Source organism: Chanodichthys erythropterus, chromosome 10 (genome assembly GCF_024489055.1).
Source record: "Chanodichthys erythropterus isolate Z2021 chromosome 10, ASM2448905v1, whole genome shotgun sequence".
NCBI classification, from domain to species: Eukaryota; Metazoa; Chordata; class Actinopteri; order Cypriniformes; family Xenocyprididae; genus Chanodichthys; species Chanodichthys erythropterus.
The window spans coordinates 47,822,905-47,837,501 of NC_090230.1; the positions used below are offsets into that span (position 1 = coordinate 47,822,905).

Genomic DNA, 14,597 nt, shown 5'->3' on the forward strand with positions numbered 1-14,597 from the left:
TCGCTGCCACCTACTGGCGGGTTTAATTTCACATTTAAAGTGTCTTCCTTTTTATTTTATTATTTATTTATTTACTTTATAATTTCAAATAACAGTATTTATATTTTCAACATTAAAAACATTTTTATGCATCTGTAACTGCTCTTGACTGATTAACTTTAATAAAGTTTAATCTATTCTATAGTTATATAGTTATACATTAGATTACAATTTCTGTACCTGAAAATCTCCTGTTTGAACCTACATGAAAAATTTGAAAAGCAACATTTCATTGTTTGTTCTGTTGTATTTATTTGTGCTATTACTCATAGTTTGATTATTTGTTAATATGTTTATGTGTTTAACAATATTTAAAATATAAGTTAATCTAGTAGCTTTTGGTGTCATAACCCTATTTGTTGAGGTTAAATGTAACAAAGACAATGATTTATAGGCCCATTTTCTTGTCTTTTACTTGTATTAATTTTATGTTGTGGGGCCACTGAAAATTTTGGTGGGGCAAGTAAAAATTTGAAACACTGGCCCGTCCGGGCCAGTAGAAAAAATCCTTAGCGTTGAGCCCTGACATACCTTATTTGAAAACTTTATTTTTAAAAAATTTCTGCTTGTGCCTTCAGATATTTGTGAATCAATTTGTGCTATTATTTTTCATTAGGAAAAGTGTTAATGATTAAACTCTGTACCTGTCCAGGTGGCTGGAGTCTCACTGCAATCGAGTGGCCTGTGTCTAAAGTGTTTTTACCTCTTATAGCATCAGAATTTTCAAAGATATCATCAGTCCTCTGTCCATTTTCTGAGTCACACCTTTATTTACTTTCAGAAGGTTCCAGTGAAGGTGAGAGTGTGCTAAAATATAATCTGTTTTGTTTTATTATTGTTACCAACTAATAACAAATAAAGACGATACCTGCCTAATACTAGCAGCTCTGAGGTGGACCTTATTATATTCCTGATATGAGTCAATATGTGTGAAAAGTATTTGTTTGTACTGGTACAGGAAGTTCAGCTCATCATGGAATGTCACACAGGGGCTTGTACTCATAGAAGATTAATAATTATACCTGTAACCTGCCACTGTTTGATTTATTCAAAATGTTATCGCCAAACTTTCCAAAACTGACATTTCTGGAAGGTTGAAATATACGTTGACCCCCAAATTTTCATTTAATCATTATTAAATGGTGAGTTGTAATGGAAGACATAGCTGCAGTACATTTACATGGACTCTCTCTGAAGAAGTAGGCGTGAAAAGGTTACTAGTAACTACATGAAATATCCAATTACGTTAAATAAATTAGAAACATGGTAGCAAAGTTTAAACTCATGAATACACACTTTTATTGTAGATTTATATCAATTATTGATACATTTGTTTGGTATGTATGTCATTTGAGTACATAAAACATTTGTGTTGTGCTGCTGTAATTCTAAAGCTTTAATATTGCATTTGGTTTATTACAGAATAGCATTATAAAGCAAAGTGCCTTTCAAACAGTTACATGAAAAATATTCATAGGCTAATGTAGGTCTTCATAATGTGCACTCTAAAAAATGCTGGATTAAAAACAACCCAAGTTGGGTTGAAAATGGACAAACCCAGCAATTGGGTTGTTTTAACCCAGTGGTTGGGTTAAATGTTTGCCCAACGTGCTGGGTAGTTTTATTTAACTCAACTGTTGTATAAAAATTACTGTATCGCTTGCATAAAATGAACCCAAAATATGCTGGAAATTAACATTTATTAATATGTTTAAATAAATTAGCATTTATTAATAAGATAATGAATAATAAACAATAAACATTTATTAAATTGATTAACAAATGTACACCTTTTGATTATTATTGTTGCCTCTAGTAATTATGTGTCTGATTTTTAATTTCTCACCTATTTTGGATTCATTTTAAGCCAGACATATAGTCATTTTTAATCAGTAGTTGGGTTAAATAAAACTACCCAGCAGGTTGGGCAAACATTTAACCCAACCACTGGGTTAAAACAACCCAATTGCTGGGTTTGTCCATTTTCAACCCAACTTGGGTTGTTTTTAACCAAACATTTTTTAGAGTGTATATGCACACATATTTATTGAAATAAGTAATTCCCACAGATCCATTTTAGTGTACAATTACATGGATAATCAACCCATCAGAAATAGCACAATCTTCATTTTTTTCCCTTGTAACTATTAGGCTCTAGACACCCAAAACCTGCATCAACAGCATTAGATGTTCACTGCTGCTTTCTGTATGATATGATACAGACAGTGATAATAATCAGTTTAGTGATTTCTCACAGTTCAACTATTAGCACTTTTTCAGTCTCCTTCAAACAGTCCTTTAACTTGTCTTAATCATCTGCAAGGTTTAGTGTTAATAGGTCATAGTATCTCTTAGTCACTAAGGGTGCCCTAGATTGTAAAATTGAATTTATCTTGGCATAGTTGAATAAGAGTTCTGTACATGGAAATGACATACACTGAGTCCCAAACATCATTGTTTCCTCCTTCTTCTATAAATCTCGTTCATGCAAAAGACTACTGAAAAACAGGTGAATCTCAACACCGACTGTGACACAACAGTCAGGATCATTACAGTTTTTTTTTGTTTGTTTGTTTTTTTTTACAATTGCTAACAAGCGTTTACCAATACTTAAAGTACTTTTTCTAAACTTTTAACACAGCAACACACCTACATCACACAATTAGCCAAATAGTTAATTTTCTGCCCAAAACCATATTTTGTTAAATAAACACAAACTCTACATTTCAAAATGCTAAAAACATTTTTCAGCACATACTAACTCTATCAAAACACAGCACACCTGGTTCAAAATAGAGTCGTTCTGTCAAAACATAGCACTAGTTTTCTATCCAACATGAACATATAGTCAATCGTAGTGCAATGACTGTCAAAATACTAACAGTTGATGGCATTATGAAAACTGCATTACTGTCATGTTTCAGTTCTACATGCAGAAAATATGAAATCCGTAGTTTTTAAAATTCAGTTTACAATGCATGTAAGCCATTCTACATTTTTGGTTGAGTGTTGTATGTGTGCATTCTTGGCAACAGAAGTGAGTCATGTTATAGAATGTACAATGAAGACAATTGAAGACAATCTCATTAGTATTCATAGGGATTGTACCTACACGCCTAAAATCATCGATGAATTCCATAAATGGTAATTAATGATCCTAACATTTACATACAAATACGTATGAATACTAACCAGATCATATTCCTGCAATGTAGCAACTACTAAATAGCCAAAAAAACTCACCCATTTTACCAAGACTCATCTGAAGATCATGTTTATCCCATTCAAGCTGGTCTAACGCTCTTTAGTCAGATTCTCATTCATGATTATGAGCTGTTTCTCTTTTGAGTCAACTTGACATGCAGCACTATGATTGAGGTCAGCAGGAGAACACACAGCAGCACCAAACACACTGGAGCTGTTCTAGAGCTTCTGATCTTCACATAAGGGGCTTTCGCACCGGGTAGTTCTAAGAACTCAGTTATAGGAACTAGCCACTAGGATAGCTCCCGATAACTCTTTTTCCCCCCTGGGCCATTTTCGTAGTTGCATTCGCACCGGAAGTAGGAACTCTGAAGCTGCCAACAGCGGCGCATTTAAGTTAACTCTTTGTGTGCGTGTGTGTGTGTGTGTGTGTGTGTGTGTGTGTGTGTGTGTGTGTGTGTGTGTGTGTGTGTGTGTGTGTGTGTGTGTGTGTGTGTGTGTGTGTGGAAATGTTTCAAGTATTTAATGCATATTCCATAAAGTAACTTCAACTCACCACAGAAGGTCACTGGAAATTTTGTTTATTCAAATGCATTTATTATCACAGAATCACTCAGTGTCTTTATATGTAAAGTCTTTATTTCGTATATCTACATTATGCCACAAATTCCATTAATTGAATTTGAGCTAAGTTTGTTTTGAACCCGTAATATTCCTTTATTTGAAAGATGAATAACATGAATAACAGCTGACATTTGCAGAAGTAAATAATAAAGATAAGGGTTTTCAGTCTGGTTGCTAGAGTATTTGATCGATCTGGATTCTTGACATTGCTAGGGCAAGTTGCCTCTCATTGACATGGTGTTCTTCTTTGTTTCTTGCTTATTTAGGGTATGATTACACAACAACTATGTACTAAAAGCACATGGCAATGTTATCACAACCTTTCTGCATACGCATGGCCGTATCTACCATTGAGGACACCGAGGTCATGTCCTCTGTATTTTTTCCCTAAATTTCAAATTAGTCAAAGCTGAAATCCAGCAGTGATGATCAATGCCAAACACAGAACCCGGTCCGTGTCCGAATCCATATGTCGTCTGTATTTTCCATGGGCGTCGGAACCGTTGTATGTGGGTGGGACAAGACCCACCCACTTTTTAAGACCAATGATATTGGACCCACTCACTTTTACCGTTTCTAATCCCCCCCAGGTGTTGCTACTCCACAAACCACCAACAGAGCATAAAAAATACCAAAAATAAAAATATTTTTTAAAACATCGCCAAGTAAAACGCTGCGTTTATAAAGAAATGTCTCTTTACGACCACAACAAACACAATTTCAGACGCGCATTCCACCTTCGGCTCAGCGCCAGGCGCAAGTCAAACAAGCGCGGAAAATGTAGCTTCATTTGAACAACAGTGAACTGTGGTCAGATGAGATGTTGTCAGGCTATGTCAGTAAAACTCCAATCAGCTGTTAGGCTATAGCCTACTGTGCTCGAAGCGTGAACTCAAGAATTGCTCGCGCAAATGCGCGGCGCGTGCTGCATATTACTGCATTATAGTTTAACTAAAGCGCTAAAGAAACTACGGGCATGCACCATCATTATTCTGAGGTAAATGAAGTCATGGAATTACCAAACATGCGATTAAGCTGCCTCAAAACTGTGCATGCATGTATGTATTTGTTGACATGGTTTTAAAGCTATTGTTATCCACTTTGTTGGCCTTAAAACGTCTTAAAATGCATATATGTACATCAAGGAAATCAAAATTTTCTCGGGGGAGCGTGCCCCCCAACCCCCCTAGCAAATTTTGTGACCTCGGTAAATATAAAACCCTGCGTACGTCCCTGCGCATACGCATTCTTTTACAGAGCACTCACCTTATTTTTACAATTTACTGCACTTGAAAATTCTTCTCATTATTTCCTTATGGCGGCTAATAAATCGGAAGTCTCACACATTCACAGAAAATACCTTATTTCTGCACTGAAAAATAAGGTGGATATACTAAACACTTAATACGCATGTGCGTGTCATCACTGTTTTCACAGATTCATATTTTTGCTGTTTACACAGAGATGGTAACAGTATAGTTTTTAAAAACTTCCACTTTGAAACCGTTTTCAAAAGTTTGCATTTTCAGGCCACCAAAACACCGTTGGCATGTAAATGAACGGTTTTCCGTTTTAGTTGAAAATTATGTTGTGTAAACAGCCCCTTAAACTCCCCCCGCTTAATGAATTTACTCAAATTCAGTTGTAGTCTTTGGTTTCATATCCAGATTGTGTGAAGAGAACCATATTTAGATCTCTAAGGCCACATTTACACTGCATATCTCAAGTGACCCAATTCTGATTTTTTATTTTTTTTTTTCTCCCTTGTGGCACAGATCGGATGTGACCCACGAATGTGTAAGCAGGAAAAAACAATGTATTCTGATATTCTCAGATCCATTTGAGACCTCATTCATATGTGGAAATAAATCTAATATGAATCTGATATGTGCATTTGTGCTTGTCGTGTAAGCGGACAGATTGTATATTCTCCTGTTAATGCCAGTTGAATGTCAAATGTTTATGATACATGTCACGGTACAGATATATCTATAACAAGTGAAACATCTCTAGTTGACTACAGAGTATTCATTTTGTCCGTCTGTGTTAAATAAGAGGCAATCTGGCGCTGAAATGTGTTGATTTTAAATATGTTTTGAAATCATGCTGAGTGCTTGTTGCCGCTGTCATAAGTAACAGCGTTCATTCTGGTGAAATCACACAAAAAGGAATGCACACAAACATGTCCCTGATATGCAGAATATGGTCTTTTAATATAACTGTCTTGAATTAAGCCACGTTAAGCATTTTTCAGCATTGTAAATGCAGATAGGGGTCACTACAAGATGTAGTAAGCGGGTCGTCTAACAAAATCGAATATAGTCAAAAAATCTTAATTGCTGTTGTGTGAGCGCATTCAGAAGAAAAAAACACAGAAGCTCTAAACTTACTGCTGCTTCTATTCATCCTGTCATGTTTAATTATTCAAATATACTTGTTGATTGGAGTTACAGAGATGAGAGCAACGGGCAAGTTAATCCCTTCAAAGCTGTAATAATAAAAATGACTTTATAATAGGTATATTGTAAGAGAAAAATGTCAAAATGACTCAAAAGATCCTGATGTTTAAGTGATCCTGCATGTTTATGTTTAGAATAAACATGTATTTCATATCATTTTACATTTTTCTTTTCACAAATCCATTTAAAACTGTTAGCGCATTGATAATCAGCCCATCCACTTGAATGAGAGGCAACACAATTCTCATATGTTCTTCCATTTGGCTCTCCAAACCTCCAGAAGCTGAAACTACAGATGAGCATTATGTGTTCAGTGTTGCTTTCTGTGTGATATGATACTGACTGTGAGATTAATTTATTATACAATAATCAGTTTAGTTCAGTGATTTCTCACCCAGAGGTCACGTTTGTGCAGTCAACCCATTTCCATGTGTTCTCCACATCACTGTCAGTCAGACCAATCCAGACTTGGGTTTCACAGGATATTTTTGTAACAAAATCCTGAAAAGGTGAAAACAAATATGTGTCAAACATTTCAACTGACCTATCACAAATCTCACGCGCACACACACACACACACACACACACACACACACACACACACACACACACACACACACACACACACACACACACACACACATTTAGCTAAATGGGAACATTCCATAGACTATACAAGTAATTATAAATACCTCAGATCCGCCTTTTGCCGAGCTCACATTTATTTTCAATAAAAATCAATATAATGTTCAAAGAGTGAAAAAAACTGTAAACTGCATCCATTTATTAATTTTAACAAATATAACCATTTACACTCTATTTATTGCATCCTATTAATGTACAAAAATACTGAGGTGCAAATAGTATCTGCCAGTATAAAGTATAGCATCTACTGTTTTCTGTTATTGCAAAGAACTGATACTTTTATTTCTATTTTCACCAAGTGTAAATAGCATATCGCTAAGAAAATGCTGCTATTGTCATTTAGTGTAAATAGAATATATTGCTATTTTCACTTTGTGTAAATAGCATCTATTGCTAAGAAAATATGCTATTTTCACTTAGTGTAAATAGAATCTAATTGCTATTTGCACTTAATGCAAATAGCCGCTGCCTTTTTTTTTTTTTTATTTCAGATTTAGCTCACTTCTGGTTATAATTTATCCCCAAAATATGGTTAATATAGGTAATATACTCACTTGTTCCTCTCTGTTGTTTATGCTGACAAGATCTGCTCCTCTCTCAGTTCAGTATCTTCTGCTCTCAGTCCAGCTCTTCGTATCATTGTAAATGTAGTAAAAACTGGATTGATAGTAAGTCCATCCCTCTGTAAACACAAACAGCTCAACTCCTAGCTCTTTATTCTCATTCACAACACACACACACACACACACAAAAATATTATTGTTTTTACATGTATAGTATATAAACCTATACTATCTAACATTAAATATTAATGTGATTTTAGTATTGATCAATATTACCTTGAAACAACTTTGTCAGTTCATTTTTCTCTTGATTTAACTGTACGTTTAGTTGAATTAAGTTGATAATCTTGGTTTGTAGCTGGATTCTCTCTTCTGTGAAGTTGCTGTTGTTGATTAGTTTCTCTTGAGTGAACATGACGCCCAGCACGATGACTGCAGTCAGCAGAAGAACACACAGCAGCACCAAACACACTGGAGCTGCTCTGGAGCTTCTGTGCTTCACACCAACACTTCCTGTGGAATAACAAACATCATGTTATTCTGTTTATCCATTTAACATTGCACAAATCAATTGAAAACGTGTGAACTGATCAAGCGCTTCTGCCCTCAAGTCATTATTGATCCAGTTTGTGCTATTGTTTGATGAAATGTATTCATGATTAATATCAGTACCTGTGAGTTCAGATGACTGGATTCTCATTGCATTACGATCCTTGATCTCTTTTCCAAATGTACCAGCTAAAACATCAATATTTTCGTAGACATCATCAGCCCTTTTTCCATCTTCTCTGTGCATTTTGTACCCTTTTCTGTATTTTTCTATAGCTTCGGTGTCATCAAGATGCTGGAAAAACTAGTACTAGTTTCACTCCTGGAGTGGATTGTGTTCTATTCCTCATCTGCATTTGTGTGGCCAGTATTTAATTTATTCCGAAACGAAATTCAACTTCAACAATGATGTTTGTGTGAAATGAGGTTAAATGCATATATTATCATACAATCACTCTTTCCCTTCCTTCAGATATTGAGATCAACCGCTAATATATTTCCTCAAAAACACAATGGCCATTAATAAACATGTGAAAGCACAATCTTTTCTACAGTTTATATGTAAAGCTTTCAAGGGTTAATTAATTTTGAATGTCCACATGATTTTTCAGACTGTAGCCATAAGAAAAGTCCAGAGAGTTGAACAGCTTATGATTTTAGCAATAGCTGCATTTACATACACTTTCATCAGTGTGAATTTTCAGTGACTTTTAGAGGAGGATTCTTTAAAGGAACTGTCAGTAATTTTGGGAGTGAAAAATAATTTTCTTTTTCATTTGCTTCCCCTTGTTTATGGAATCAGTTGCCACTGCATATCCGCCTTGCACCTTCTATTATCATTTTTAAAAAGAGGTTGAAAGCATATCTCTACTCCTAGGTGTTTTAATCTAATTTTAATTTTGTTTTATTGTCTGTTTTCTCTCTTTTTTTTTTTTTTTTCTATTTACATTTTCCTTACTCTATTCAGCACAATGGTCAGCTTTGCTGTGTTTAAATATGCTATATAAATAAAATGTACTTAATATTTATTATAATATATAGAGTCGTGTAAAAATAATTGTAGATGTGTTTTCCACATCACTGTCAGTCAGACCAATCCAGACTAAATGACCATTAGATACATTTTTAACAAAATTCTGAGGACTCAGTTGAAACAATTATATCATAAACTGAGAACTGACACATTCCAGCACACTTCTTTCATATAACAGCTAAACATTTGTGCATTCCTTACATTTACATTGTAAATAAGTTGTACATTTGAATTTATTTTGTAGACGCTTTCCATGCTGTGAATACTATGTGCACTAGAATTACACTTGGCGTACAGATACATAGAGCACTAACCCGATCATATTCCTGCTATTTAGCAACTACTAAAATGACAAAATAAACTCACCCATCACCCAGATCATTTTTTTCCCCCCATTTTTTTCCCCTCATCTCTCTCATTGGTCAGGTTTTCATTATTGGATATTAATGCCGTCTCTCTTGAGTGAACATGACACACAGCACTTTGACTGCAGTCAGCAGAAGAACACACAGCAGCACCAAACACACTGAAGCTCTGGAGCTTCTTATCTTATCACACAAACACTTTCTGTAGATTAACAAACATGATATATATTAGGTATATTACCTAAAATTGTGTCCATTAATGCAGATTGTCTGTTGTTCTTACTACTTTGAATAATGATAAAGAATGGAGCAAGATCTGTTTTACAAACTTTAATGTTATATCATCAGTCATTCATTTAGTGCTTGGCTAACGCATAAACTGTTATTGATACAGGTAGTAATACAGTTCCCACATGTGCAGTGCAATAAATTAGAAATATACACAACGGTTTGTTGATGAACATACACTTGCTAATGCTGATGGTGTGGAATTACAGTTGCAACATAATGTACATCAAACTTAGTAGCGTATCACTGAGAAACGTCCTGCTCAAGTCATCCTTGTGATGGAGGTTTGGGTTGAATAACTAATTCTTCCAATGTTTCATCATCGGACTCGCGCTCGGGTTGATATAGTAAAATTGATGCCATCGTTACTGTCTTTACAGTGTGTACAATTGCTAAGCTTTTAGAAGTCTCTGGAGCTGAAGTTCAGCTGTGGTAATGAGCGTTTCAATTCCGACATGTGCTGTAAGCGGTAGGCAAATCGCATCAGACTGGGCCGTCTGGCCAATCAGAGCAGAGTAGACTCTCAGAAAGGAGGACTTTGATGCATGTAAACCTGTTGTAGGATACCTCCAAAACAAAATTAGGAACCTTTAAAATAGCATAATAGGGGCACTTTAAAGGTGGTAAACTTTATTATTTAACTGAACTGTGCATGTAGACTGTTTCAAACACTTACCTTGCTCAATCCATGCACTAAATGCACATCCTTGAAAGAGTGCAGTTTTCTGACGTATTTGCTTTGACTTCTCAGTTAATGTCAGTATAATCCATTTCAGATGTGGCTAAAATTACACAACAGTAGTTTTATATAAGCTGAAATGTGACAACCCTTGTCTAGTCCAACCGGACAATGATGGGCGGAGTTAGTGTAAGTCGAGCTATTTAAGCTATAGTTTTTAAATATGTTCATTTGATACATCAAATTTTTTTTGGCAAATATATAATTTCTACATAACCATTTGTGTTCTGTCATAATCTTGATTACTTACAAAATGTGGAAATTTTTAATAAGTTTTAATAATAATGGATGAGTAGATGTGTGTATTTAAAACAATTAGATGTTTTAATTGGGGTTTTAACACAAACGCAGAGAGTAGCAATGACAAGATTTATTGACAGGACGGTACACAAGGCACAGGAGGTACTTGAGGGGTGAAACAGTCCAAACAGTAGGGGCAGGACACAAAATGGGGAAACAGGCTGGTCGGGGGTGAGACTGTACCAGACATGATGACCAATGATGGAGACGAGAGTGACTGAGGGAATCAGAGGCTTGACACTTGGTGATGAGACTTGATGTAGCACCAGACTAGCTGAAAGGCTGGGAGAGTCAATGACCATAGAGGAACAGGAAGCACGGCAGGGACCAACCCAAGGCAAGACTCAACAGGACAAGAAACAAGAGACAACAAAACAAAAAATAAAAACACAATAAAGAAAACAAAAATAAAGAAACTAAAAGTATAACTGGAGCTTGCAAAAGAAAATAAAAGTAATAAACAAAATAAATGAGAAATAAATAACTGGAACTTCAAACAAAAGGAGGCAAAAGTAGTCCGCAAAAGGAAAAATTAAGAAATAAATATTTGGAACTGCAAACAAAAGAAAAAAAAAACAAACAAACAAGAACACAACCTAGCAGGGAACTAGAAAGGAAAATAAATAAAAGACAAGATTGTAACAAAATCAAGAGAATCCAAAAATAAGGCTTGGGAGAACTAAAGCAAAAATAAAGAATGGAACTTGACTAGATTGAAAAAAAAAAAAAAAAAAAAAGAACAGGAACAGAAAAACTAGAAAGAAATCAAAATACAAGACTAGACTGTCAGGAAAGACTAGATGACCAATTATTACAAAAGGTTTGTACTGTTAAACCTGAAAAAAAGTTGTGTGATGTTCCTATGGCATTATGAGTTGTGAAATATTATTCTCACAGATCCATTGATAAGGTGAATGACATGCATAATCAAACCACCCTACTAAAACAGGATAGTTTTGCAATTTACATACAGTCACAACACAGTTCTGTGCTCTACCTCCATTAGGCTCTCTAGACGCCCAGAACCTGAAAATACAGATGAGCATTATATGTTCAGTGCTGCTTTCTGTGTGATATGATACTGACTGTGAGAATCATTTATTAGATATTAACCATTTCAGTTCAGTGATTTCTCACCCAGAGGTCATGTTGCTGCCATCAACCCATTTCCATGTGCCCTCCACATCACTGTCAGTAAGGCCAATCCAGACTCCAGCAGCACCAGACATGTGCTTCACAAAATCCTGAACAGATGAAACAGTTACACATTTATATCATAAACAGACAATAGACACATTTCATCTGGCCATCTCCCATTTAGCTGCTACATACACACACACACACACACACACACACACACACACACACCTACACACACACACACACACACACACACACACACACACACACTCACTTGTTCTTCTCTGTTGTTTATGATGATCAGATCTGCTCCTCTCTCTGTACAGTATCTTCTGCTCTCAGTCCAGTTCTTTGTTTCATTCGGCATATAATAAAAACTGGTTTGATAGAAAGTCCATCCAGCTGTTAACAGAACAAGTTCAACTGCTTTTTTCCCATTTACACTCATCTGTTTGTAACTTATAACAGATAGTACAGATAGATTATGTACACTGAAAGTAACAAAGAGCACAATCCAACCCCATTGTGCTTTAAAAATTCTGCTGTATAGCAAATAACTGCATAGACTAAAGAAACTTTACCACAAATCTGAAGTTCATTTCTTAGCTGGTCTCTCTTATTGGTGAGATTTTTGTTTTTGAATATTAGCTGTTCTCTCTCACTGGTCAGGTTTTCATTCTTGGATATGAACTGTTGTCTCTCTTGAGTGAACATGACACCCAGCACTATGACTGCAGTCAGCAGAAGAACACACAGCAGCACCGAACACACTGGAGCTGCTCTGGAGCTTCTGATCCTCACACAAACACTTTCTGTAGATTAACAAACATCATTTTATTCTCTATCCATCCACTTAACACAGCATACATCAACTGAAAGCATGGAAACTGATCGATTGTTTGTGCCTTTAAGTCATTATTGATCAAATTTGTGCTATTATGCTGTTTGATGAAATATTCTTAATTAATTGCAGTACTGTACCTGTGAGTTCAGATGACTGGATTCTCATTGCATTGTGGTCCGTGATATCTTTTCCAAATTCACCTCTTGTAACATCATAATTTTCATATATATTATCAATGCTTTTTCCATCTTCTCTGTACATTTTTCAAGTTTTTCCCTTTTCTATATTTTCATTTATACTTTCAGATAGTTTCGGTGTCGTCAAGATGCCAACAAACAAGTACTAGTTTCTCTCCTGGAATGGACTGTGTTTTGTTCCTCATCTGTGTTTGTGTTGCATTTATGCAAAAGGAACTGTTTTGTGTAAATGTTTCAAGTTTTTAAGAAAAAAGGAACTTTAACTGACCACAGAAGGTTACTGGAAAGATTTATTTCAACAATGTGGATTGTGTTACTTTAAATGCTTTTATTATCACAGAATTTCTCAGTGTCTTTATATATAAAGTCTATTTTTTTATTATTATTAATTTATTTAGTTATTTTCGTGGTAATCAACACTTTACAAATTTTGTCGGTTGAATTTGTATTTGAACTAGTTTTGAATCAGGGATATGACTTTAATTGGAAGATGAATAATACCTAATTAAGATAAAGGTTTCGATCTGGTTTTTAGAGCATTTTTGCTTGTTGCTTGACATTACTAAGGCAAGTTGCTTCTCATTGACATGGCATTCTTTCTTGTTTCTTGCTAAGTTAGACTCCTCCTGTTTATTAAATTTACTCACAAAATTCAGTTGTAGTCCTGAAATGGAGTCACTTTGGTTTCATATCCATTTTTAGCTCTCTGAAACAGGACTGACAACTTGTTTGTTTATTTATTCAAATAGGAGTTACAGGGATGAGAGCAAAATGACAAATATTATTAACGTGCAAGTTAAACCCTTTAAAGCTGTAATAATAAAAATTACTTTACATTATAGTGAGTATATAGTTAGAGAAAATGTCAAAATGACTCAAAAGATCCTGATGTTTAAGTGATCCTGCATGTTTATGTTCGAAATAACCATATTGCATATAATTTTATTTTTTCTTTTCACAGATCCATTGAAAAAGGCTAGTGCAGTGATAAACAGCCCATCCGAATGAATAAGTGATTGAACAGCTCTCTTTTATATATCCCTTTGGCTCTCCACACCACCAGAACCTGAAACTAGATCAGCATTAGATTTTTAGTGCCGCTTTCTGTGTGATATGATACTGACTGACTGTGAGAATCAATTATTAGATAAAAATTAGTAATATTCAGTAATCTCTCACCCAGAAGTCACATTAGTGCCATCAACCCATTTCCATGTGTTCTCCACAAGACTGCTGGTCAGACCAATCCATACTTGAGCTCCACAAGATATTTTCCTAACAAAATCCTAAGAAAGTGAAAACTTTAAATTTATATCAAACATTTCAACTGACCTTTCACAAATGACACACACACACACACACACACACACACACACACACACACACACACACACACACACACACACACACACACACACACACACACACACACACACACACACACACACACATTTAATTATAAATATCTAACCATCACCTCAGAGAAAATATTCTGCATTCTTAGATTTCCTTCATTGTTTCTACAATAGGGGACATTCTTGGATGTCATGATTCTTCTCCTCAGTGGGAGATTTTCTCAGATTTGGCCTACTTCCTGTTTTAAATTAT

General features: G+C 35.2%; 1 protein-coding gene across 2 annotated transcripts; it reads right to left on the reverse strand.

The window, feature by feature from the left end:
• Positions 1–9,975: 9,975 nt before the first annotated feature.
• LOC137029692 (CD209 antigen-like protein C) lies at positions 9,976–13,111 on the reverse strand. 2 transcript variants are annotated; one of them, XR_010896315.1, is made up of 8 exons: positions 12,930–13,111; positions 12,530–12,760; positions 12,223–12,350; positions 11,946–12,052; positions 11,781–11,834; positions 10,992–11,133; positions 10,446–10,551; positions 9,976–10,336 (listed from the first exon to the last, which is right to left on the reverse strand). XR_010896315.1 is itself a non-coding variant. In XM_067399341.1 (6 exons), exons 1-6 carry the CDS (start codon positions 13,051–13,053, stop codon positions 11,100–11,102), a joined length of 678 nt encoding a protein of 225 aa, XP_067255442.1. In that variant the 5' UTR covers positions 13,054–13,111; the 3' UTR covers positions 10,873–11,099. The 2 variants fall into 2 exon arrangements, 1 of the variants encoding a protein (XP_067255442.1); XM_067399341.1 differs by lacking the exons at positions 9,976–10,336; positions 10,446–10,551 and having other exon boundaries at positions 10,873–11,133.
• Between the last annotated feature and the right edge of the window lie 1,486 nt (positions 13,112–14,597).

What these genes read in the sequence shown, in the direction of transcription:
- LOC137029692 (XM_067399341.1), bottom strand. Translation starts at nt 13,053, where the DNA reads ATGTACAGAGAAGATGGAAAAAGCATTGATAATATATATGAAAATTAT. An exon ending in AAATGAACTTCAGATTTGTG is followed by an intron (nt 12,351 to 12,529) that starts GTAAAGTTTCTT and finishes TTCTGTTAACAG; the next exon opens with CTGGATGGACTTTCTATCAA. An exon ending in GGCAGCAACATGACCTCTGG is followed by an intron (nt 11,835 to 11,945) that starts GTGAGAAATCAC and finishes CTGTATTTTCAG; the next exon opens with GTTCTGGGCGTCTAGAGAGC.